This window comes from Camellia sinensis, chromosome 6, assembly GCF_055761805.1.
Source record: "Camellia sinensis isolate YWXY chromosome 6, ASM5576180v1, whole genome shotgun sequence".
Lineage (NCBI taxonomy): Eukaryota > Viridiplantae > Streptophyta > Magnoliopsida > Ericales > Theaceae > Camellia > Camellia sinensis.
This window is the reverse complement of record NC_138966.1, coordinates 88,442,506-88,468,903: the sequence shown is the minus strand read 5'-3', so window position 1 is coordinate 88,468,903 and position 26,398 is coordinate 88,442,506. Positions and strand designations below refer to the sequence as shown.

The 26,398-nt window shown below is 36.6% G+C and overlaps 3 protein-coding genes and 1 long non-coding RNA gene across 23 annotated transcripts in view; 2 read left to right on the top strand and 2 right to left on the bottom strand.

The window, feature by feature from the left end:
- The first annotated feature begins 1,800 nt into the window (after window positions 1-1,800).
- On the top strand, window positions 1,801-13,361 carry LOC114265370 (GATA transcription factor 19). Of its 15 annotated transcripts, none has more exons than XM_082874154.1 (12): window positions 1,820-2,420; window positions 2,978-3,058; window positions 4,542-4,628; window positions 4,712-4,845; window positions 5,580-5,693; window positions 5,807-5,921; window positions 10,294-10,353; window positions 10,587-10,655; window positions 10,755-10,823; window positions 12,089-12,169; window positions 12,945-13,014; window positions 13,095-13,361. In XM_082874154.1, exons 1-11 carry the CDS (start codon window positions 2,142-2,144, stop codon window positions 13,011-13,013), a joined length of 1,158 nt encoding a protein of 385 aa, XP_082730280.1. In that variant the 5' UTR covers window positions 1,820-2,141; the 3' UTR covers window position 13,014; window positions 13,095-13,361. The 15 variants fall into 15 exon arrangements, with proteins under 15 accessions (XP_028061952.2, XP_028061953.2, XP_028061959.2 ...); XM_082874155.1 differs by having other exon boundaries at window positions 12,945-13,018; XM_028206151.2 differs by lacking the exon at window positions 2,978-3,058 and having other exon boundaries at window positions 1,801-2,420.
- Window positions 6,295-7,346, top strand: LOC114312302 (uncharacterized). Its single transcript, XM_028258521.2, has one exon. The coding sequence runs from the start codon at window positions 6,370-6,372 to the stop codon at window positions 7,279-7,281; it is 912 nt and encodes a 303-aa protein (XP_028114322.2). The 5' UTR covers window positions 6,295-6,369; the 3' UTR covers window positions 7,282-7,346.
- Window positions 9,040-9,291, bottom strand: LOC145792761 (uncharacterized). Its single transcript, XR_014332614.1, has 2 exons — window positions 9,200-9,291; window positions 9,040-9,084 (listed from the first exon to the last, which is right to left on the bottom strand). It is a non-coding gene; the product is annotated as an uncharacterized LOC145792761 (long non-coding RNA).
- Window positions 13,362-14,668: 1,307 nt separating the features above from the next.
- LOC114322327 (protein SABRE-like) overlaps window positions 14,669-26,398 on the bottom strand; it is a 102,810-nt gene continuing 91,080 nt past the window's right edge. For 4 of the 6 annotated variants that reach the window (XR_014332611.1, XM_082874149.1, XM_082874150.1 and 1 more), the window contains 7 exons: window positions 20,737-20,809; window positions 18,059-18,160; window positions 17,794-17,973; window positions 17,209-17,535; window positions 16,949-17,116; window positions 15,731-16,106; window positions 14,669-15,224 (listed from right to left, as the gene is read on the bottom strand). Coding sequence is in view for 4 of the 6 variants with exons in the window: in XM_082874149.1 (XP_082730275.1) it covers window positions 15,118-15,224; window positions 15,731-16,106; window positions 16,949-17,116; window positions 17,209-17,535; window positions 17,794-17,973; window positions 18,059-18,160; window positions 20,737-20,809 (1,333 nt within the window). In the remaining 2 variants the exon portion in view is untranslated. Of the gene's footprint in view, window positions 15,225-15,730; window positions 16,107-16,948; window positions 17,117-17,208; window positions 17,536-17,793; window positions 17,974-18,058; window positions 18,161-20,736; window positions 20,810-25,117; window positions 25,231-26,398 lie in introns of all 6 variants that reach the window. The other 2 variants (XR_014332610.1, XM_082874151.1) reach the window with 2 other exon arrangements.

Genomic DNA, 26,398 nt, shown 5'->3' with positions numbered 1-26,398 from the left:
AGATAAATTTTATTTTTTTTATTTTAGGGTTTAGGGTTTAATTATTAAAATTTATTTATTTTTATTTTAGAAAAAAAAAATAAATTTTATCCCTAAACACTAAGGTAGCGTAAATTTTTAAAATTTTATTTTTATTTTTATTTTTAGAAATTTGTTTGTTAGAAATTTTTTATTATTTATGAAATAACTTTATTAGACCAACTGTGTTTACTTTACATTAGGCATCAGTTGGTCCAAGCGTGGTTGGCAAATCAGTATTGAAATCGTGGTTCACAACCACGATTTCAGAAGAAATTTTTTTTTTCATAAAATCGTGGTTAGGAACAGCGAGTTCAGAAGAAATTTTTTTTTGGATAAAATCGTGGTTCAGAAGAGCGAGTTCAGAAGAAAAAAAAAAAAATTAAAATCACGTTTTGTAACCGCGATTTCTTAATCAAAAGCGTTTTTTGTAACCACGAATTTAAGATTTACCAACTTTCACCCGAGATAGGTGCAAATATGTTGAAATCGCGATGGTAAACCGCGAGTTAGCTTATTTTGGGAATTCTTTCAAAACTGGCTTAGTTTGGGAATTGATTTATTATTTTAGCTTATTTAGAGAAATGCCCCTCATTAATGTGTAAGAGAAAGAAAGTAATTTTACAATTTATTTTCAAAAAATTTAAATCAAACAAAATTTTAAAATTTTATTCTCAAAAATTATATTTTCAAATACAAACTGAACAAGCTCATATTGTTTATAATTTTGTGATTTTTGTGATGAATCAATTAAAAAATAATCGGACAAAACAATACTAGTCATTGGTGAAGAGTACACCAAATAATTTTTCCAATGCAAGGAACACATAAAATAAGTACACGCCATAATATGTGTACCATCATTAAAACTATCCTCTCCTCACCTTTCACTTCAACATCAAACCTCCCAATCCCCCACTTCCATCTATCACAACCACAAAACCCAAATCCACGGCTCTCAATTATGTTGTTTTTTTCATTTAATTATAATATTTTTTTTAATTATAATTAATGAGATGTTAAATTATGTTTTATGTTTAATTAAAATATTTTTTTAATTATAACTCAAAAAATATAAAATTATGTTATTTTTTTCTTTCAATATGCGTATGAAATTCCTCCACATGTCAACACATTTTTTGATCTCAAATCACACTAATTAAATATTTTCATTTATTTAGTATTTATTTAATTTAATTTAATTTTTAGAAAATGTTAAGAAATCTAAATATTTTACTATATATTATATTAAAAGTCTCATATAGATATAAGACTTACGGAAAATTATTTAATAATTTCAGAACACTAAATAATCATATTTCAAGTAAATCACTAATTATTTAGTTTTAAATTATTCTCCCAACCTCTACATAAATTGTGGGTTCATATTTCTCTCAACCAATCAAAACTTCATAAAATATTACGGGTCATATTCCGAAAATATTAAATAATCACTTAAAACTCACACCGTATGAATTCTATAGGAATCCCACATCATATAAAACATTTAGGCCAAGTTTGGGAAGTTACCAAAAAGTCAAAAAGTCAAAAATTTATTTAAAAAGTTATCACTATTCACTAAAAGTCAAAAATTACAGCTATACAACTCCCAATTATAATTTTCTCCTACACACTAATTTATATAATTTTTTAATACACATTTTTTCATTAAAATTCAAAAAATTAACCCAAACACTTTTTAATTCAAAAAAATAAAAATACACTTATTTAGAACTCCAAACAACCCCTTGATATAACATTTGATAAAATATTTATATGGCCACCATTATTCTAATTTTTTTTTTTACTTAATGGAGTCTCTCCAAGGAAACATCGGAGCACAGTCTGCAAATTCTTTGCTATTTTTGAGGCTACTTTTTCTCAGCGCTTTGTCTTCTTCTTCTTCTTCTTCTTCTTTTACTTCTACTTCTTCTTCTTTTACTTCTACTTCTTCGTTCGAGCTCTCTACCTCCATTTCCGTTAGGGTTTGGGGTTGTAGCAACCAAAATTCGTCTAATTATGGTTTCAGCACAGAGTTTGAGTTTAAAAAACTAGGGTTTTCATTTTGATTTTGTTGAAGCTTTTGCGTTGATGTTGTTGTTGTTGTTGTTCTTCTATTGGTGATGGAAGCGGTGAATCCACAGCCCCTTCAGGCTCTTCCGTACGAGGATCACTTGGTTTTTCCGACTGAGGACGACGGCGACGACTACGACGACGGTGGCGATGGTGATGATGGTATGGATGAAGCGGAGGATGAGCATGTGACTTCGGTGAATGCTTCGGACCAGCACCACCACCACTACGGCGGCGGAGGTGGTGTTGTGGTGGCGTCTAGGACTAGTGAGCTCACTCTTGCTTTTGAAGGAGAGGTTTATGTATTCCCTGCTGTTACGCCGGAGAAGGTGCGTTCGTCTTCAATTCGATTGGTTCGTTGTTCAGTTGATTTTATTTTCATTTCTTCAAAATCGATTGTTCGTACTTTATTTTATTTATTTATTTTTTTTAAAAAAATTTAAATAATACTGAAGCAGCTATAACGACTTTTTGAATATGCGTTAATATCAAAAATAAATTCTCATTTTCGTTAATTTTTAATTTTTTAAAATTTTTGGGTGTTGTTCATATATATATATATATATATATGTATGTATGTATGTATGTATGTATGTATGTATGGAATATTTGAAGTTAAATTACTGTATAAAGGTAACGACTTTTTGAATATTCATATTGGCACTGTATCTATTATGTCAAGTTTTTTGTGTTGTTATTAGTTTAATTTAATTAGAAAAAAGTGACAAAAGGATTTTTTGAACAAGAGAGGAATTTGAAGGCTACTGTGAATTTGGAAAATTTCATGCGAAAAAGTATCCTACTGTGGGCAAACTAGTGTGTTTTTGCGATAAGCTTTCACTCAATTTTTTGTGCAGTATTTTAAGCTCACATTTGCTTCTCATAGGTCTATGAGAGTCTTAAACCCACTCCGCTCCGCCTCAAACTGGCCTTTTCTTTCCTGATATCCAACTGTGAAGGTAACCTGGTGAGATGATCTTCAGAATATACCTTAAAGTTGGAAGGAAACGAGATTATTCTATTAGGAAATTCAAACTTCTGTTGACTAAGTATTCATAATGAAGTTAAAATGTGTAATTTAAAATCATAGCTAATCTAGAAATACAACCCATTCTACACATTCAAGTCATGCAAGGTTCAAGTTTGATGTACTCAAGTCAGTCAAATATCAAGTGATAAAATCAAGTCTTCAAGACTTTAATTAATACATAGAAGCAGAGTGTCTAAAATGTATAAGCTTGTGGAATTTTTGGACATTGGATTATTTGTTGAAAAAAAAAAAAAAATATCAGTGAGATGCTCCCATGTACTCACGGATTTAAATACCAGCAGGTTCATATTGGATTTCCATGCCTCCGAGTCGGCTACACCCTGCTAGACCGGTGTGAATGAAAACTAGCTTGCAAACCAGCCTATTCACGGTACGTAATGGCCTAAACCAGATTTTGTGAACCAATTCATTAAAGAACTGCAAGTGCTCTTCTAGGTTGGCTTAGGATTCTCTTCCTCACCGATGTGGGATTATAGGTCTTGAGTTATAGTAATAAACTAAGACATTGATAGTTTAATTAATAAAAAAAGTCTTTATATAACAATTATTTCTCTTAATAACGTTATTTATTTTTAGTACATTCATTTATTTTGTTTTTCATACAATAAGCAAAATATAATATTAGAGGTCGCAATACTCAATGAAATATCAAAAATTAAAATTAAAATGGTTCAAATACCTGTATAATTGAGTTTTAAAGCAATTATGATTGTTTTTAAAATTTCACGACCATTTCATCCGATTCTTGATATGTATCACTCAATACTCCCAACATCGTTACACCGCGACCAATACCGACTCGTATCCCGATACCGATATTTAAAACCATTCATGTACTTGCATTCTTTATTGTATATTTCAGTCATGCTTCGTACATGAGGTATGATGTTTTTAATGAATGAAACTTTTGTATCCCAAAACTGACGCTGAGTGAAATTTTTGTGAGTTTGTCTCTTTATGTGGTTGGCTAGTGGTGTGATCTAATTTTGGTGCCCAACTTCCTCCATACCTCCGGTTACTTCTTAAGTCTTCTCTTCTCCACTTCTATCTTTGTATCTCCTATTCAAAATGCCAATAAGATATGGTTAGATGACATTGGTACAATTGACTCTCTTCATTTTATATTTTCTTTTTTAAATCATCCTCTACTGGTATTTCACTACCCATTAATTTCTGGATAAATAGAATAAGGTATTATTAGTTGATCTTTAGTTAAATTTTAGATAATTTCGTTTGCTCTCTCTCACATTCTAGTTATCTCTTCTCAACTTCTTGTATTATTGGTCTAGTACTTAAAAACATCCATAAATTCTAGTATACTGTGGAGTATGTATCAAAATATTTCTAGCGTGGAATGTGTTTACTTTGACACAGTGCATGGCTTATGGAAAATGTACAGGTGCAAGCAGTGCTCTTGCTTTTGGGAGAGCGCAAAATACCTACTGGTGTGACTACCATTGATGTTCCATTTAATTCGAATAACAGGGTAATTTTGAAGTGGGAAGCATTGAAGGCTACTATTTTGTGTTTTCTAAATTTGTATTCATACTTTATCTGCAATATTTTTAGGGTGTGGATGATAACCAGAAGTGCTCAAATATTTCACGAAGAATTGCCTCCCTGGCTAGGTTCCGTGAAAAACGGAAGGAGAGATGCTTTGATAAGAAAATTAGGTACACCGTGCGAAAAGAGGTTGCTCATAGGTAAGAGGTGGTTATGACTCATGTTTTAATCTGCAATTAATGCATCTTTGATGTGGCTATTTAAATGTGTCGAGTGTAACGGGAATGTTCTCTTCTCTTTATTTTTCTTTTGGGGAGGGTGACATAAAGGAGGCCCATGGTTCCCATCCGAATGCCTCGGAAATGGGTTGGGGCATACTGGTGTTACCCAAAAGCTTTAGGCCTTTGTTCCACATTTGTACTAACTCCACAGCGAGTCGTGTATTTATCATATCCTTTCACATCTGTAGAACTTTTTAACTTCTATAGGTCATATTTTTGTGGTCCTATAAAATGTTTTATAAATTGGTTAGTGCATTTTGGTCAAAACGATTTGGAATATATAAGAAATCTGGGAGATTTAGATACTCCACGTCAAGGATAAACATAAATAATTAGGCATGGAAATCACAAATTGCAAACGGCGATATATAAGCAAACCCTCTATTTAGTAGGGTTATATTTGATATGAGAAGAACTTTTCTTCCAAAACCCTCAATGCCAATCATTTTGGTAAAATCCTTACTGCATTCAATTTGCCCTTGGTTACAATTATTTTGATAGGATTTTTAGTGGTTTGAAATTTGAATGTGAAATAACAACCAAAAAAAAAAAAAAAAAAAGATAAAAGATAAAAAAAGAAAAAATTATTCCAATGTAAGAGGTGTTAGCATTTGTCAGTATAACGTTTCCTTCTATATGTATTATCCTAATAGGATGCATCGGAAGAATGGTCAGTTTGCTTCATTGAAAGAAAATTCAGCCTCTTCTAGTTGGGATTCTACTAAGAGTTGCCTTCAAGGAGATGGCACACCTCGTCCAGAAACTGTGTGAGTGGCAACCTGAATCTGAAATTTCTGTTTTAAATATATAGACTGATATTTCACCATCTTCCTCCGAATTAAGCTTTACAGTGAATATCATTTTCTGCAATATTTTCCAGTGTTCGAAGATGTCAACATTGTGGTGTTGGTGAAAATTCTACTCCTGCAATGCGTCGTGGCCCAGCTGGACCAAGGACACTCTGCAATGCATGTGGGCTTATGTGGGCAAACAAGGTATGTATAGTGGTAAAACCTACCATCACCTACTCCACCTACTACACCTACCACCTCCTACTACCACCTACTACACACCTACCACAACCACCTACTACCACCCACTACCACCTACCTCCACCTACTCCACCTACTACACCTACCACCACCTACTACACACCTACCACTACCACCTACTACCACCTACTCCACTACATCTCCTATATAAGGAGCCTCTCACCATTTGTAATAGATAATATAAATCAATCAATAATACATCAATTTTAACATGGTATCAGAGCAGGTTTAGAATCTAGTATTTTCGCTTCCCCAGCGGGCGGCAACCTCACCTTAGCCGCCCGCCGGACCTCAACCTATTCCGCTGTCATCTCTATCAATACATAAATATACATACCTACATAGATACAAACTTGTAATCGAATCAATCGATCGATCTCTCTCAAGAAAAATGGATGCGTTCTCGTCGTTCTTCGAATCTCAGTCGTCGTCTCGCAACAGCTGGAGTTACGATTCTCTCAAGAACCTCCGTCACCATATGTTTGTGCTGCAACTTTCAAAGCAGCCTCTCTTTGCTCTTGAGGCTGTGATCATTCAAGAAGCAGTGCCACTGCGTGCCAGCAAAGGTCTATCCTCTGATGGTCTTCAACAGAAGTACACACAAAGTGGTGGCAGACCGTTTGTTCTTTCAACTTTGATTGTGGGCTTTGACCCTCACACTGGTGTGCCATCGCTATATCAGACAGATCCATCAGGTACTTTTTCTGCATGGAAAGCTAATGCAACTGGGAGAAACTCTAATTCAATGCGAGAATTTTTGGAGAAAAATTATAAAGAAACTTCTGGGCAAGAAACTGTCAAACTTGCAATTCGCGCCTTGCTCGAAGTTGTTGAGAGTGGGGGAAAGAACATTGAAGTTGCTGTGATGACGAAGGAGCATGGCTTGCGGCAACTTGAAGAAGAGGAAATCGACGCCATCGTTGCTGAGATCGAAGCTGCGAAAGATGCTGCCGAGGCTACAAATAATGCAAAGAAGAAGGATTCAGCCGTGGAAGGTAGTAGCAGTGGTGGTGTCACAGCAAACCAGAGTGAGAGAAAGCCATCCAATTTGTCAAGGAGGGATGGCAATCAAAGGCCATCTAAGATGGATTTTGAATTTCCTCCGACAGAGCATGTTCCAAGGGTATTGCCAAAGGATGAGGACCCAAGCTTGGTTAATAGAAATAAAAGAATGCTCGGACAGCTTTTGGGGACATTGGAGAGAGAAATTTATTATATAACCTTTTCTATTCTAAAATATTTTCCACTCAAAACCATCATCACATTTTCCACCGCCCAAACCCTCTTTATCTTATATATATAAATATATATATATATATTTTTTTTTTCTTTCCGCCGCCCTACTTTTTATCTTTAAAAAAAAAAAAAAAAAAAAAAAAACGATTGCCGATTTTCACAAACCCGTGGGACAAGAAATCACGTGAACCTCTTTTCTTATTTTCCCCATCTTTCTTTTTTGATTTCAAATATATTTTTATTATTTCTTTCTTTATTTTTCTTTCACATTATTTTTAATCTTTTTCCACTTCTATTCATACCATATAGCTTTGCACACCAAATCATATTTTATTCATCTCAGGGATCAACCCCGATCACAATTTTACACAAAAAAAAAAAAAAAAAAAAAAAAAAACTAAACATAACAACACACAACAACCTCATCCACAGGCGGGATTTTTCTTCTCTACTCTGCAGCCGGTCTTTTCTTCTTGCCTCCATCCTGGGCGGCCCTTGCCGGTGTAGCCTGCATGTTTCCCACTCCACTGGGCACGATCACTACTCTCTGCTCCTCCACTGCAGCATATGGCAGACCTCCAAATCGGAACATCACGGTGGCCTTCCGCTTCAGCTCCTTATTTTCTGCCTTTAGCACACTTATCTCTGCTCGCGCATCCTTATACATGCGCTGGAGCAGAGCCAGTTGGGCGTTTAACTGCTGCACCTCATTTGTCCTACTCTGCAGCCAGTGCGACAGGTTTGTGACCGCCGTCATGGTCTCCACACATGACTTCAAAGTATACTGATTGGCCTCAATATCCGTTTGCACCGCCATTTTTTGCTCCACTGACCGCATCGGAAAGTTCAACGGAGCAAAACAAGAGGCGCTTGGTTGAGGTTCACTGGCCACCGCACCAGTTATCTCTCTTGTTGACTCGTTGAGGTCGGGAAAGAGAGTGAGCAGACCACGGGACGAAGAGGCCATATTCTGGGTAGCTGAACGGGAAGACGAGGCCATGTTATGGGTTGCTGAGTGTTTCAGAGAAGGGTTGGTTACAAAGTGTTTACAGAGTGTTTCAAGATTTGCAGCTCTTAGCGACAAGCTCTCAGAGAACGAAGAGGTTTCAACTGGTTGTTATGCTTCCAAGCCTCAACCTCCGCTTCGGTTTATAAAGACCATGATGAAGAGGCAGACACGCGCATCATGCGCCTCTCGGTGCTCGCCGACAACTTGGGCGCGCCTTTTGATGGCACGTCTTTTGATGGCACGCCTTTTTATGGTTTGGGCACGCCTTTTGATAGCACGCCTTTTGACAGATTGGGCACACTTTTTGAGGGTGCGACTTTTTAGGTGTCCGACAAGACTCTGTAAACTGTCCCGACATTGATTCCGGTTAGTTTCTACAAGGGTCCGACAAGACTCTGTAAACTGTCCCAACATTGATTCCGGTTAGCTCCTTCATGGGTCCGACAAGACTCTGTAAACTGTCCCGATATTGATTCCGGTTAGTTCCTTCATGGGTCCGACAAGACTCTGTAAACTGTCCCGACATTGATTCCGGTTAGTTTCTACAAGGGTCCAGCAAGACTCCGTAAACTGTCACAACAACTGTCACAACATTGTCTGCTACATCGGTCCGACATGACCCCATAAACTGTCTTCTACATCGGTCCAACACGAGCCAGTGTCTTCTACATCGGTCTGCCATAACCATACAGTCTTCTACAACGGTCTGACACGACCATACAGTGTCTCCTATTCATTTTTTATTTTTCAGATTATTTTCTTGTTTTGTTACTCTCTCCAAACTCAAGTTGGTTAGTTCCTATCCCCCTTGAGTTTGCGGGGGCTGTTAAAACCTACCATCACCTACTCCACCTACTACACCTACCACCATCTACTACCACCTACTACACACCTACCACAACCACCTACTACCACCTACTACCACCTACCACTACCACCTACCATCACCTACGCCACCTACTACACCTACCACCACCTACTACCACCTACTACACACCTACCACTACCACCTACTACCACCTACTCCACTACATCTCCTATATAAGGAGCCCCTCACCATTTGTAATAGATAATATAAATCAATCAATAATACATCAATTTTAACATATAGTCTTGATCATCAAAATCTGTAACTTCTTTTATTTCTAAGGTCATCCCTTTGGGACTAAAAAATGACCGGGATCTCATTGCTCACTTCGCCAGACTTTGCATGAGTGTGAACTTCATGCATTTAGTTGATTAAATGCTAATTCAAAATGTAATGTTTGGATATAAGTTTGGTCACTGTTAAAAGCTGAGGAACTGGCCTTATTCTTCAGGCTTCTGTGAAACTTGGTTACTTGACAACACTAATATTCTAGCAATTCACATTACGAAGCACAAGTTTTTAAGTATATTTTTTATCCCAATACATTTAAGTAGTCCAGAATTTTTTTTTCCTGTTTCTTCTCTCAGTTTTATTCTTTAGAAGAAAAAATTACAGAAGAATGTTATAAAGAAATTCAATCTAAATTACCAAATATGCTAATTACATTGGAGTTTTTGGGAAAGCATTTGGGAAATAGCCATAGAACACCAAATACTAATCATACTCGGGTACGCTAGTTTTATGCTTTCGTTCACAATTTAAAACAATTTTTTAATTTTTTTTTTCCATATATCATTTATCAATTTTAAAACAATTTTTTTTTTTCCATATATCATTTAAAAGGGAAAATCTATCCCATTTCTAGAAATGCTTTTACCTTCTTAAATCATGATATAAATAAAAGCTGACCTATTGTACTGCATTTTGGACTATGAGGTGTACCATATTTCTTGTTCCACATACCCGAACGATAAACGTGTTGGGTAACATTGGGTAACTGAAATTGTTGTTGATGGTGCTTCTTCTATTATTATTGAGACAAATGTTTCTCCCCAAAATGCTGGTATCTGCATGTTCTGAGTTTGGCTTTGGATTGAGTTTTATTCTTGTTATTAAATCGTCTATACAAATCATGGCTACCTTTTTCTTTTGTCTTTTGCGGTGGTTTCTTGTTTTATTTCACCATATTGTTGAACGGGCAGGGAACTCTGAGAGATCTGAGCAAGGGAGGGAGGAATCTTTGTTTGGACCAAATAGAACCGGTACGTTTTGTGTGAAGACAACTGTAACACCTTATTATTGGAAGGTCTATTACTCCCTCTTTTGGCAGCCAGATTTAAAATCTTGTTGTGGTTCCATGACCATATCTTCTTTTTTCGGTTCATGGTGAGTTGAATTATGGCCAAATATTAATTGGTCATTGCCAGACATGATAATAATAATAATGATGGTGGCGATGTTTGATTTACCCAAAGGTTTTGTTTGGGATTTGCAGGAAACGCCCGTGGATATTAAGCCTTCAATCATTGAAGGAGAAAATTTCTGTGGAAACCAGGATAATCCTGTATGATAATTTATTTATTTATTTTGGTTCATTACAATGAAATTGTCATCAATGAATAGATAAGGTTGTAGTTTGTTACCTGATCTGTGGTATATGCAGGGAACGCCTGGCGATCCTTCTAAGGTTGTAACAGGAGAAACTGGCAGTCCTGTCAATCCAGATGAGGAAGTATGTTCTCAGTTCCAACATTAGCTTTACGATAAATTCAATGACATCATTTTCGTAAAATAAGTATAACGTTGTACATATTTATGCTCCATGCAAGCTTTGTAACTACTAATGTTAGTTTTTTGACAAAGTTTGACTTTAACCATTTATGGTCCAAATAAGCATTTCTGTATAGTCTGAGCATTTCCCTTTTATTTTCCTGGGATCTGAGTAAATCGCGAGTTGAAGTGAGCCCGAGATCCAATTTTCAAAGGGGTAACGTGTAACCAAATCTCAAGAGTGAATTTTTGTCACTGTCTCATTCTAAGAAGTATGGACACTTCTAAGAGAGTAACGTGTTGTGTCCGACACTGACACAACACAACACGACACTCGGTGGACACTTCTGAACACTTAGATGCACATGAAACACATTACAAGTTTAAATGAAATAACTTGAAATTCAATGATAAAACAAAAATAATCCAAATTTATATATATTCTTCTCCTGTAGACTTTAAAAATTATTATTTAACTTAAATATTCATATATATGACATATAATGATTATTTATCGTTATATATGACATATAACAAATATGTAAAATTATATTTTGCACGTGTCCTCCACCACATGTCATCTCACATGTCCGTGTCCGTGTCTTTATCCATACTTTTTAGGTTTCATTAAAATTCACTTGTTTTTTATTTTTATTATTATTTATTTATTTTTTTGTAAATGGCTTATCTTTTGGTAAAGTAAGCATTTATTACCAAAAAGGAAAAAACAGACATTGAAGCCCAGTACACGTACCCTTGGGTACACTCAACCCAACCCCAAAGGGCACACATATCTCAAATAAGAGAGAACACAAGCCTAGCCCACTTTAAAATTACACTCCTCGCAGCTCAGTAGGCTAGGCCACGAACATATGGTAAATCAAAGGTATCAAGAAAATACATCCATTAATTTATGACTGTCCAAATGAAGACCAACCTCACTGGTCCTGCCTCACGGCCACATCAGATCCAAACTACTGGACTGGTTTACAAATGTAATGCAAATTCGTTAAACTTAGCAAAATGAGGATAAATGATTTATGTCCTGCTGACATTAGTTTCAGTGTCAACAACTCCATTAATGTTCTTTTGATGGTTACACGAATTATTTAACATTTTGTAACAACATGATCTCGAGTTTATTTGTAGGGAATAGCACTAAAAATAGTTTACTCTATGTAATCTCTGATTATGTGGTTCAAATTGTGCCTCCTCCCTGTTATCTAGGATTTGTGTGGAATTGCAGAAGATCATACAAATAGTTTGGCAGTGGGAATTATCAATTCTTCATGCAACCTTGATGAGCAGGTATAATAACTCCATGAACAGTTGATTATAAAGTCAATCAATTGTTAAAATGTACTGAATTTTGGGCAGTTTCAGGGCGGTTTGATCCTTAGTTTCTCAGATTTTCCCCTGTAATGTGAGAACGACACAGCCATGTAACTTAAAACATTGAAAAACATTTCACGTCAACAGTAAATCAAGGGTTAGGAATCACAATAGGTGTACTAGTAATTGTTTGGTTAGAAAAAGAAATATTCGCTAGGATACAACAACGTATTGACCTTGAATATGCCGTGGCCTTTGGAAATTCTTCCAGCTCTAGTAGATAGGGCAGTTAAACGAATCAACCTACTCGAGCTCGACTCGTGTTTGGCTCGTTAAAAATTCATTTGAAATCGACTCTTTATGTAAACAAACCAAGGTTGAACACAATTTTAAGCTCGTTAAGTTTTCAAGCCAAGCTTGAACAATTTACTACTTGGCTCGATAAGCCTATGTATACTATAAAAAAAATTAAACTATTCAAGGTCAACTCATGTTTGACTCGTTAAAAGCTAGCTCAAAATCAACTTGTTATATAAACAAATCAAGTTTGAACATAATTTTAAGCTTGTTTAGTTATCAAACCAAATTTAAACCTACTGCTTGGCTCGTTTTCAGCCCTACTAATAGATGGGGCAAAATTGCTTTCCAAAGATACTCGTTTATTTAGTGTGGACCATCTCCATTTTATTAAGTTAGTCAGTAATTCTTTTTTGGTGTACACTTCTCTCACTTCAAGTTTTGGGATATGCAGGAAACTCTTGTTGAGCTTGTAAATATTTGTTCAGAAACTGAGATTGACATTCCTGCAAACTTTGTTTAGTGTAGGTATAGTTTCTTAGTTCCGAGAAACACCATGTTATTATTCTGTATTTTCTTTTTTATGTTTTCTTGGTATAAACAGGTCTATAATTGTTAGACTTCTTCAAAAGGAAGAGCAAGCAAGAGCTCGTCAGAGCTTCAAATGGCGAATGAGTTGAAAATACTGATTGCAGTTGATTCTCTCTCTCTCTCTCCAAAGAGGCACACTGCGGGTTACCCCTAACATTTGAAAATATGGGGGTGCTTAATGTTGATATTAATTGATAGGATCTTGTATGTGTGTATTGAGAAGATATTTTGAGTGTCTTAACCAATCTATATACATATATATGATAATTTTCTTGAGCTTGTTCTTATTGGAATTTATTGAATTCTTCTGCGTCATTTATTTATTTATTTGGATAAATTACTAGGACCTTCCAAGACAATTGGGATAATATATATTAAGGGGTTGTTTGGGATATTCTAAATAAGTGTACTTTTTGACTTTTTATGAATTATGGATTGGGTTTGAAATGATGTGATAGAGAGCTGATATGACTTAAATAAGATAATGTGACTTAAATAGGATAGTAATTTTTTGACTTTTTTTGAAGATGCCAAACTTAGCCTAAATTACACTATCCTCCATTAAATGTGATGTAAGGTATACGGAGCTAACAAAAGATTTTAAGTTTCTTTTTTAGCCCTTGCATATTTTATGTTTTGGAAATCAAATACAACTTAAATGTCAGATTACCCTTCTTCTTCACATTTTTTCTAATCAATGTCCAACCCCAAACCTTTTTGCCATTGCCGATGACAAGTATGATTGTAAGTTAGAGGCCATTACATTACTTCAGTACTCTTATAGGAGAGGTTGAAAGTTCCTAACCTGTAGGTTAGGTTAGTTGTTTTTCAGTTTTTATTTTTATTTTTAGGAACATTTACCAATTAGTCTTATTAATTAGACTGATTTACTTATAAGTTTTGACTGATAAATTTATCACTATAAATTTATTCAGGAGAATTACATGTAGGTGGGAGAAGAAAAAAATTATAAACACAAGGGGTGCAAGTGTCTATGTGGTGGTGGGGTTCAAATGAAAGGTTGTAAGGGTGCAAATGTCACTTGCACCCTTCCATGTGTTAATTTTTTTTCCCAACTCTCACTGCATGTAATTTTCCTAATTTATTCATAAAACAATAAAACTTAATGGATACATATTAATAATTTATCCTTATTTTTATTTTTACAATTGATAAGAGGGGAAACAGGAGACAAGCTCCTCCATTGCACAACCACTCACTCATCTTTCCCCTCACTATTGCACAACCACTACTCTACTCTCGCTCCAACAGTACAAACCTTTCTTTTTCTTCTTTCTTCTCTCAAAATGAAACTCAGATCAACCATATACGCATAAGTTGATATCCAATACTTCCTCAAAATTAATATCAAGTATCAGATACATACAAGTATACGAGAAATATCGATCTCTTCACAACCAGATGGATGACAAAGTACACCCATAAACAAGAGCCCAGTCTCACCAAGAAGCACTAGCCAAGATGGCGGGAACCATATTAGAATCAAACCGTTTAACCAAAGTGAGAAAAAATAAACTTAGCCAAAAAGATAGTGGTACCGACTCTATTATCAACATACACCATCACATCACAGGTATGAAACTTTCATTTATTCTATTATCAACATATGCAGCTGAGCTGTCCATACAAAATTGTGCTAGGAACTCTTGAAGAGCTCCATATGTTCATTCTAGCCAAAGGATATATATATATATATATATATAACGCATACAAAAAAATAAATAGCCATTGAGAAGGATCAAATCTTCTTCCTTGCACAATAGATACAACTCTTTCACAGTAGGCCATCACAAGGAGTATTTCACCTTAACAATGCAAGCATTCCTTCAACTGCATTTATTTGAATATAAACTTGGAAACATCTTGAATCTTTCAAGTATTTCATCCAAGGTAGTAACCAAGTCGAATCAATTAAAATTGCCCCGCTTTCTATCGTTGCTTGATTGGGGGGCTTGATAGAAAAATATAAAAAACCCTGTGCCTCGCACTTATCTAATATGGAGAATACTGCCAGTTTAATGGCTATCCTCGTCAGGTGAAGATTCACTAGAAGAATCACTCTGATATGGCATGCTCTCCATTGGTGATGATGGAAGTTCTTCTCTCCGCTGGGGAGATGCACCTGATAAAGAAGCATTTATCAGTCTTTGTATTAAGCTCATAAGCTAGCTTATTGGCTTAAAATAGCTCACAAATAAGTTGGTGATTAAAAAGCTAGTTCATTTGACATATTTATGGTTTTTTGGCTTTTCTAATGACTCCTTAGCAAGTCTCTTTTGAGTTCAAATCCTCCAAATCTTAACATAAGAGCCAACTTCACGTGTTTCCATGCATACCAACAATGGCATAGTGAGTTGAAATTACAAAAGCACCCAGGAGGTTAATGAAAATGACTACAAGTTTACGTCAACCATGTAAATGCATCTACTAGCACTCCTATTTTCATTCTACGCAGTAAGGGAGGATAGTAGCTAAAGCATTTGAACTCGGTGCAATGTTGTAAAATGTGGCAGACAAATTTCGAGGTTTTAAGCCCATGTGAAGAAACCAAAGATCAGCCGAGAGAGAGAGAGAGAGAGAGAGAGAAGTCATATGGTTATAATTCAAATGGAAATGAGTCTCGCAAACCTTTCTGCCCTCGAAACTTTTTGGTGTGCCGTCTAATAAGCTTCTTAGCTTTGGTTATAGTTAGTTGCCTTGCAAAGGGAGAGAACTCTACATCACCTTCACTCCAGTCACCATTTAACTCATTCTCCGTTTCACCCCTCATTGTCCGAAGCACAAAGGCCTTGGCCTTGCGGCGCTGAGAACTAAAAAGGCCCCTTACAGATGTGACAAATCCATCACCTGCTCCATCGCCAGGGCGCTTGGCCCATGACATTGGGTGACCAGACTTCCCAGCTGAATTTCCTCCATCACTGTCGCTCAAATTAGGATCGCTGTCTGGAACACTAGCTCCCCTGGATTCCCTCTGACTATGTGCTTTATCTTTAAACTTCTTACCCTGCGCATAAATTGAGGAATATGTGAGTGGTACAGGAAAATTTTCTTACCAAGCATTTGAATCTAAATAGTACTGTAATCAATCCGGAATGAATGTCTTTTTTTTTTTTTTTTTTTTTTTTTTTTGGTGTTGGGTGAACAAATGCTTGTGAATTCAATGCTACCCAAATTAATAAAGATACATCAGAGGGTTACTAACAATAGTATTCTTCTTAAGTGTAACAAAAAAGAAGGTATTCTTGTTAATTGCTATGAAGTGTGGGGGAGGACCTATGTAACATGGACTCCCAAAAAAAAAAAAAAAAAAAATCAAATACCTGTATTGAACACCTAACACTTGGACAAGGGTGTGAGATATGTTTGATACGTTTCATCAGACACTGATCGAACACATCTATGCATTTGTATTTAACACTATCATATATATATTTTCGTATAATTCCTATATAATGAGTAAAATGTCTTTTTGACACTATATGTTACATATAACACCATTTTATCTCACGTAATAGATTAAAAATATAAAAATATAACAAATTTTTGCTGAGTTCATGTATCCTTAAATTTGAGGTTTGATGGATCCAACCGCTAGATATACATCTGCATCCAATACTCATACACCCAAGTCCGTGTAACATAGGGGAGGACACAACTTTTAGGATAGTCACACAGTAATACAATTAGACAGGGACAAATCTTGCTACAGTGCACCAGGGGTGTTGGGGATTGTTGGGACTCTGCGCACATAAACTAAAGAGAGTGCAGGTTGTTGGGAACTCACAGGATAATATATCCTCCCCCTAAAAACAAAAAGAATAAGAAATATAGGTCCGGATTACTTACCTGCATTCCTGTGACAGACTTTAAGACTCCCCAAATAACATGCTTCTTAACTCGTGAAAACAGCCGCCTCCAGGTTCCAGTGAAGTCAACACGGTGAAATGTATCCATCAGCAACCTTAGCTCGGTGACAGGCAATGGTGGTCCTTCATAAGTAACTAGCAGTTCAACCTATTCCATTGTGATGTAGACAAATCAATACAAAAGAAGCATTATTACAACAGAAAACAATGGATTGAAATTTCCTAGCAGACTGAACTGACCTGGCTTATCTTGATATTGTGGAACTCCCTCATTCTTCGAGGATTAGATCTTTTCTCATCCTGTGTCTTTCCTACCTTCTTTTCCTCATTAGAGGAACGATTGGATTTTATAGATTTGGTGTCTTTCGACTTATTTTTAGTGGATTCATCTTGTTGTTCAATACCGAGGGATCCACTTCTTGATGGAGAAATGCTTGATAATACAAGTTCATTAGCCACAGATTCGGCTACATTTTCTTCCCATGTTTTATCAAAAGAAGATGATCGTCTTAGCTTGGGGCTTGAACTGCAAACAACATTAGCCTTTAAGCTCTGCAACTTTGACCCCTGCAAGTATTCAGTAATGCAGTGGTGATATGTGTGGCTTAAGAAAGAAAAAAAAAAAAGTTGTTTCTGGAAAGAGAGTATTCCCCTACAAAATGAAACCACCCAAGACCCTAAAGGTCATCCTTACAAACAGGCCTAAAGAAAGCATTTAACGCTAAAAATTGCCTCACACAACACATTTCTATTCCTCGACACATTGAAGTTACCAAGTCAGTTCAGGTAGAATCATCGAATGTGGAACAAACTTCAAAAACTCACTTGAGAGGAATCAGCAGAAGACTGACTGGTACCAGAAGTTAAGGGTACAGCAGAGGTGCTTGATTTGGAGAAAACCTCAAATTCTTTTGTTGGGTGACTGCTTGATCCAGAAGCTTCATGCATAGATGAGCCTTTCTTTACACGTTTTGAACCAGCAGTGGTTGAAACCTTCCAAACTTCCTGAATATCATCATGTGATTTGCCAATTCCATTAGTTCCTCTAAAGAAAGCTAGAACACAGATTTTCAAGCAAGAAAGGACTAACCTGCCGCCGTTGGGAGTCTTGTTCTTCTTCTGGGAAGAAATACCCCCATACCACATGGTACAGCGACTCTGTCAAATGTATCTTTAGGGGGTAGATCTCTACCTGTAATATAGAAGGTACTTTACTGTTACACAAATCACAATCAGTTCACTAGTGTTATCATAAGATATACAACTGCAGAGGAAACAGAAACTGCTTTGTTAATGGACAGAAACTCTTCAATAATTGATCAACTGACATGGCCCCCCCATCTGGTAGCCAGCACTTACAAGTCAACCTTATTTTCTTAAAAAAAAAGTTTGAGGAATGATGTTTGGTTGCAATTTTGAATTATAACTTATTTGATTTTTTCAGCTTATTTGGCCAAAAAAGTAAGATTTTCTTAAGCTACAATTTGTAACTTTTTTAGCTTATTTGAAAACCTTAAATATGTATGGACAAAAGAGCCTCATCTCTTTCATTTTTATTATAAATTTTGAGGATATTCTGGATATTTCCACAACAAAAAAGCTATGTGATTGCTTATTTAACCAAACAGGATTAAAGTTTTTCAAAGATTATAAAAAGTTAAACCAAATAGGTTTACAACTTATTTTCGTTCTTTTAAGCTGATAATTATAATCATAAAAGTTAACTTATAAGTGATACCAAATGGAGCCATGGTCAAATTCAAACCATTTATAGATTGCCAAGTGCATCGTGGATACTACTCCAACTAAAGTGATTGCATGACAAATGGTGAGTGCTACGTTAAATAAACTCTTTTTGGGGACAGTCTATAAATAACAGGACATCTTCTGTTCATTGTGGAAACAGCCTATTCCATTGCCGACTCCCTCCTATCCAAAGCTACTCTTTGCAGCAGTGCAAAGATCCCATGTTTTTTTTTTCCCCAAAGCAAATCAACATCAAATTGCATAGTGTATGTTAAGTACTGTTGAAGTCTACCTGCAAATAAGTATCCAAAAAGCTTTTGCAGACATCTTTAGTTGTAATAAACTAGTCAGCAAGTTGAACTACTAGACCCCATTTGGTGTTGCTGCGGCTTGTAATGAAGTGCTTTTCTTCTAAGAGCTATTATAAAGAGGTACAATGCTAATTGGTTTCTACACTTTGAAAAGCGCTTTTACTTTCTCTTTCTCATGAAAGCACCTCAATTGAAACTACTAAAAAGTGCTTTTCATAACAAACCTTAAAGATGCAAGAAAACACACCACAAAGCACTCTTCCTAGCTAAATGAACCATAGCACCGAACAGGGCCTTAATCTGTTTACGATACAACGTAATTTCGTACATTTTTTCCCCTGGAGATATTGATGTAATTGTCATATACCCTTGGAAGAGGTAAACTTTATCTCTATCTCCTTGGCAAGGGTGTGGCACTTATTTTAATGTAGCGTTTAACATCATCAAATATAATGAATTAAGGTAAGGTGTTATTAAGACACTAGGCTTTGGGATTTAAAGTGCTCATTTCTGTTTCCCTATCAGCAGCTTTCAACATCAAGGTATTGTTTGAACTGTTTCTATTACTTTCGGGAAGAAAAAATCTGCACAGCACAGAGATGCACAATCCAACATGTGACTAATAAGGTGCCAAAGATGTGGAAACTGGTCTTAGGGAAGCCCATTGTTTCATTGTACACTCTACATTCACTCAAGAAAATAAGAAACCTGATGGTCTTTATGTTTAAGTTGAATTTTGACATCCTTACCAGTGTCTACATGGTTGTTAAAATCTTACAATTCACAATTCAATTCATACGATTCAATATGAGTTTCAAGCAAAATGATTTGATCTGTACCTAAGAAGCACGTACACTACTAACAAGGTGACGTATCGGTGTCGTGTCCGTGTCGGACACTGACACTCTTTTTGGACACTCTTAGGGTACGTGTCCGACACTCTTCAAAACGTATCCTATTTTTAAATTTCTTTTAAAGACTTAAACACTCTTTGGACACTTGGAGGACACACGTGTCAATCACTTAAACACACGCTTCTATCAATTAGACACATATGAAACCAATTATAAGTTTGAACAAAACAACTTCAGATACAATAATAAAACAAAACCCATATAAATTCATAGGAATTAGTGTCATGTTGCATTTTTTATTATCTTTGAATAATATAATTATATATATAATATATAATAAATATATAAAATTATATATTTCATGCATGTCTTGCATTTTTTGAAAATTAACGTGTCGGCGTGTCTGTGTCGTATCCGTATTGTGTCATGTGTCCGTGTCCATGCTTCTTAGATTCGTGCAGTTGAATCTTGAATTGAGTCAATCTTATGATTCAAATACGATTTACATGATTCAAGTGATTTAGTTCTGTTTGCATAATGTATAAAACGGTGTCATTTTCGCGAAATAAAAAGAAAAATGAAAAAAAGATATCAATTAATTATATTGATATTTGATTTTACATGTATATACATATATATGATTTTGTTATATTGATATTTATTTCATTTTAAACACCATGTGTATTTTATATGTATATACATATATAAAATTATATATTATGCTAAATAAAGTAAATTTTACAATTCACAATTCGATTCGCAATTTGACAACAATGGTTATCTACAAGGAGAAGGAACTCCTTTATCACTGACCCTCCTTATTTTGAAGGAATCAAGTCGGATGTGGAACTGATTACCTGGAAGTTTTCAATAGGACAGTTTCCATCCTTTGGAGCTCCCTGCTTTGCATCTACTCGAAGCATTACTTTTCTGCAGAAGAAGAGAAGATTTTTGGTGAGAAAGATATGAAGAGTGTGCACAGGTAGCCAATATGTCAGACACAGTTATAACACTAGCAAAATAAAATATGAGCAAAACATAAAAAGCCTTGTAATTTATAATATCTAGCAATTTTCGAGAATGATTGATATGCATTTGACACTTCATGTATTCATTATGAGAGGTAAAGTAAAATCCACTAAATGCACCAAAAGGGGTGCAACCTCTGTACACTAAGAGTATCGAATCAAGCCAAAACGTTGTTGACAAAATTAAGACCTATTAATTCTACAAAACCAAAGGAAGAGTCACAAAATCTTCCTTTCATCCAAAAATGAACCTAGGAAGCTTACAGGAGAACTACATGTTTAGTTAGGCCTTCGGTAGTTTGTGACTATTAGCAGGTCACTACTCAATCTCAGTTGGGGTGGGATGAGATTGTGACACTGACTCCTCCAATCTACTACACATAAAACACCAATTGAGACCCCTATTTCCCAAAGTGTCAATAGTGAGGATTGAGTCCAAGGTTGTTGTCCACATATATATATATATATATATAAAAGAAGCCAACTCTGCCGGGCTTGTTTAACTACTCTGCCAGTCCCAAGCCCGAGTAAAAGAGGAGAGTTGTGTGTTACGTAGCTGATGTCCAACATGTGAAAAAGCCACTCGGACCTCTTATGAAAGTGAATCCTACTTTGAATCGATTAAATACTAAGTCGTTCCCGTTAAGTGAAGCGTTGCGCCTCCCTTCGGGTGTTTCGAAAAGTGAGCAAGGAGTGTTGCATCGACGCCTGGGTGTGGTAAAAAATAGAGAAAGGTTTTTGCGTTTTTCTGTACGAGCGCAGATAAAGAAGCTAGTCCAAAATTATACGTTTAGGGTAACCACGTGGAATGTAGGAACTTTAACTAGTAAAACTATGGAATTGGTAGATGTCATGATTAGGAGGAGAGTTAGTATAGCTTGCATACAAGAAACTAAGTGAACAGGTGAAAAAGTTAGGGAAATAGAGGATACCGGTTTTAAACTGTATCATAGTGGCAAAGATAGACACAGGAATAAGGGTATGAATAATAGTTGCCGAGGGTTTTGTAGAAAATATAGTGGCGGTTCATTAGGAAAGGTGATCAGATTATGTTGATTAAACTAGTTATTGGAGAAAATATAGTAAACATTATTAGTACATACGCCCTTCAAGTAGGATTAGATGATCAAACTAAGAGAGATTTTTGGGACCAAATGGATGAGATTGTAAGATTTCTGTATATTCAATTGTCTTAGTAATACAAGAATACATTGGTTTATATAACAATCTAACCTGAGAACGAAAAAAGGAAATACAACTTATTTCAATCCCTAATATATACAAAATATATGTACTACCATATATACATAAAATCCCTAATATATTCTCACACACCCGCTTAAACTCAAGGTGTTTTAGCAGAAAACACTGAGAGTTTGCCAAGAAGAAACTGAAACCGAGCAGTGGTGTGAGTCTTGGTGAAGAAGTTAGCAAGTTGTAGAGCCAAAGAGACGAAAGGAAGTGAAATAGAGCCAAACTGCAGATGCTGATGGACAAAGTGATAATCAATCTCAATATGCTTCGTCCGCTCATGAAAGACACTGTTATCGGCAATCTAAATAGCACTGCGGTTGTCGCAATAGAGAGAGGTCGGAGAAGGAACCCAAATTACACAGAAGACAACGACACCAAACAATCTCAACAGTAGCATAAGCCATAGCACGATACTCAGCTTCGGCAGTAGAGCGAGTAACAACAGTTTGTTTCTTTCTTTTCCAAGAGATCAAGAAATTGCCAAGAAACATACAGAAACCAGACGTAGACTTGCGATCAGTAACATCACCAGCCCAATCAGAATCTGCATAGGCCACCAAATCTAGAGAAACAGTAAAGGACAATAGTAAACCCTGAAATATAGTACCTCGGAGATAGCAAAGAATCCGAACCAATGCAACCCAATGTGAGGAATGAGGAGCGAGGAGCAGAAACAAACTGGCTAACCACATGAACAACATAGGCAAGATCGGGACGAGTAACCGTCAGATAAACTAAACAATCCACAAGCTCAGGATATAAAGTGGGATCATCTAGAGGGACACCATCAATAGAGTTAAGCTTCACATTAAGCTCAATGGATGTATCAGAAACCTTAGTATCAGTAAGACCAACACGGTGAATAACCTCATTAGCATACTTAGCCTGAGACAGAAAATAGCCTTTTGGAGAAGAAGCAACCTTAAGACCAAGAAAATACCACAATGGATCTAGATCTTTCATTTCGAAGCTGCGGAAGAGATGCTATTTGACCTTAGAGATAGCAGAAGAGTCAAAACCAGTGATGATCATATCATCCACATAGAGTAAGAGAGCAACAAAACTAGCTGAGGTACGTCTCAAAAACAAAGCAGAGTCGGAAGCAGAAGGATGAAACCCAAACTCAGTAACAGCAGTCTAAAAGCGATATCATACCAAACACGAGGAGATTGCTTCAAACCATAAAGAGCACGCCGAAGACGACAAACTTGTTCAAAGGAATGATGAAGGCTGGGGGGAGGACGCATATAAACCTCCTCAACGAGATGACCATTAAAAAAAGCATTCTTAACATTCATTTGATAAAGAGGCCAATGGCGAATAGCTACAACAGATATCAAAGTACGGACAATAGTCATCTTGGCAACAGGGGCAAAGGTCTCCTTATAATCAATACCATACTTATGTGAAAAATCCTTGGCAACCAGACGAGCCTTGTAGCTCTCAAAACTACCATCGGAATGAGTCTTAACTTTGTAAACCCATTTGCAACCAACCAGATTCTTACCAGTAGGGAAAGGAACCAACTCTCAAGTACTAGTTTTCGGCAAAGCAGACAACTCATCCTCTATAGCTCGAACCCAATTGGGATCTTGACAGGCCTCCTTGTAAGACTGAGGTTCTGAAAAGGAATGAATAGCAGACAAAAAAGTATGATAGGAAGCAGAAAAATATGTATTAGACCAACCCAACCTGTTTGGAGGACGACGTACTCGAGTAGGATATCAGTGTTCAGCAGGATCAGAGTCTTCAGAAGCAGAAGAAGGAGCAGCCGGGGCAGAGACAACTGGTGGAGGGGGAGCCTGGCGACGAGAATAGACTAACAACGGAGGCGGAGAAGAAGCCAAAGGAGAAGAGGAAACCAGAGGTGAAGCAGGAGGAGAAGTAGGAATAGCCTCAGAGGTATTAGTGGAGAGGTACTCAACAAGAGGGGTGGAAGGTGGAAAAGAGGGAACAAGGTCATAGGGAACGGTAGAGATGTACTCATCAAGAGGAATCTCAGAAGGAAATTAATCATTGTGAACCAAATCCACTTTGGAAACCAGAGCAATGATAGGAGGAAGCTGAAAGTAAGGCAGACGTTCGAGAAAAGAAACATGACGGGAGACATAAAGACGACGGGAAATAGGGTCGTAACACCGAGAGCCTTTCTGAGTAGGAGTATAACCCAAAAAGACAGAGGACAGACCGGGCACTAAGTTTGGTCCTATCTTTGCGGAAAAGAAGAACAAAGCAAGTAGATCCAAACACACGAAGGAAGGAGTAGTTAGGAGTTTGGGAAAACAAAGCTTCATAAGGAGACCGACCAGAAAGAAGTGGAGTAGGCATGCGGTTGAGAAGAAAAGTAGCCGTAAAAACTGCCTCTCCCCAAAATGGAGCCGAAATTGAGGCAGAGAGAAGAAGAGACCTAGCTGTCTTAAGGAGATGACGGTGTTTACGCTTGGTTCGACCATTCTAGGCAGATGTATCTGTATAGGACGTTTGGTAAATGGTACCCAAATTGGCCAAATATCCACAAAACTCATTTTTAAAATATTCCCCACCCAAGTCAAACCGTAACACTTTAATTGTAGATCCAAACTGAGTAGTAATCATAAACTGAAGGGTATGATATATCTGATAGAAATCAGCCTTATGAGTTATAAGATAAACCCAAGTGTAACGGGTGCAGTCATCAATAAATGACACATAGTATGCAGAACCCCCTTTGGTGAGAACAGGAGAAGAGCCCCAAACATCAGTATGAACTAAAGAAAACGGTGTATCAGATATAGAAGTACTTTTACGAAACGGTAAGGCTGTCATTTTGGCAAGTTTACACCCCCCACATTCAGTAAGTTCACTAGGAGAAACTTTACCCAATATACCTGACTGAGCTAAAGACTATAAGCGGTCAGCAAACAAGTGCCCTAATTTAGAATGCCACAAGTAGAAAGAACTAGACAAAAAATCTAACTGAAAAGAGGAAAAAGCAATTGGGGAGGTTGTCATAGGCAGATGCAAGCTCTCCACCACATAGAGGTCTCCAACTCTACGGCTAGTCCCAATCTGCTGTTTGGACATCCGATCCTGCACAGAACAGATAGAAGAAGAAAAGATAACATCAAAACTATAGGCATCAAGCTGACTGATAGATAATAAACTGACAAATAACTAAAGAACATAAAGGATAGATAGAATAGAGACAGCAGACATAGCAGACGGTAAGACAGACCCAACAGATATAACAGACATACCAGACCCATTAGCAGCATTAACAGTAATAGGAAAATGAGGGGCAGTACAATTTTGAAGGAAGAAGAGATGAGGAGTGAGGCACTAGAGTCAAAAATCCAGACAGACGAAGAGATACCTGAAGTAGACCCAAGCAAACCTGAATGAAGAGAGGAAACAACTAAGGCAGATTGGAAGTGATGGAAAGTAGACAATGTGGGTGTTTGAGAAGTTGCTACTTTAGTAGGCTAAAATTTTTGTGTTTGGGAATATAATTGGATTTTTTTGTAGTTGGATGTGATGTTTGTAAGAGAAAAAGTGAAATGATTATGAATTTGATATGACATTTTGTCTTATTAGCTATTTTAGCTTGTTTTGTCTTTTAGTGCTATTTTAGCCAAAAAAGCTAAAAAGCCTTTTTCCCAAACCCCCCAATATATGCTGAAGCTAAGCAATCAGAGCACTCAAGAAAGCCAAATCAGGATCAGGAACTGGAGCAGATCCAATATAAGTGGTTGGAGTCTGAAAAGTACTCAGAAAAGGAACATGGAACTAAGCCTGAGACTGCTGAAAAGACGAGGCAGACAAATGTCCCTTCGTAGGATAGTGATACTTCCAATGGCCTTGCTGAGGGCAAAAAACACACTCATCTGATGCCAGTAGCCCCCGTCTTGGGCTTTGCAGGAGACTGAAGCTTATGGGTATCTGACATCATAATGAACCAAAAATAGTGAACCAATTGGGTGAAGTATAATAAATAGAAAATTGATGGGTCAAACTGTAAAAACCCAAAACTAGCATTATATGGATCAAAATGTAATAACAGAGATTTGAGTGGTCACAAAATGTAATAAATCAAAAAACTAGATTTTCTAAAAACTCAGTAACTTAGAGAGTTTCTAGAAGTTAAGAACCAATAGCTAGAAGTCACAACTAGAGAGGGACAGATACCTATCGCCAATCACAAGCAGAGAAAGAGAAAAACTAAACACATTTTGAAGCAACCAGCAAACCAACAACGAAC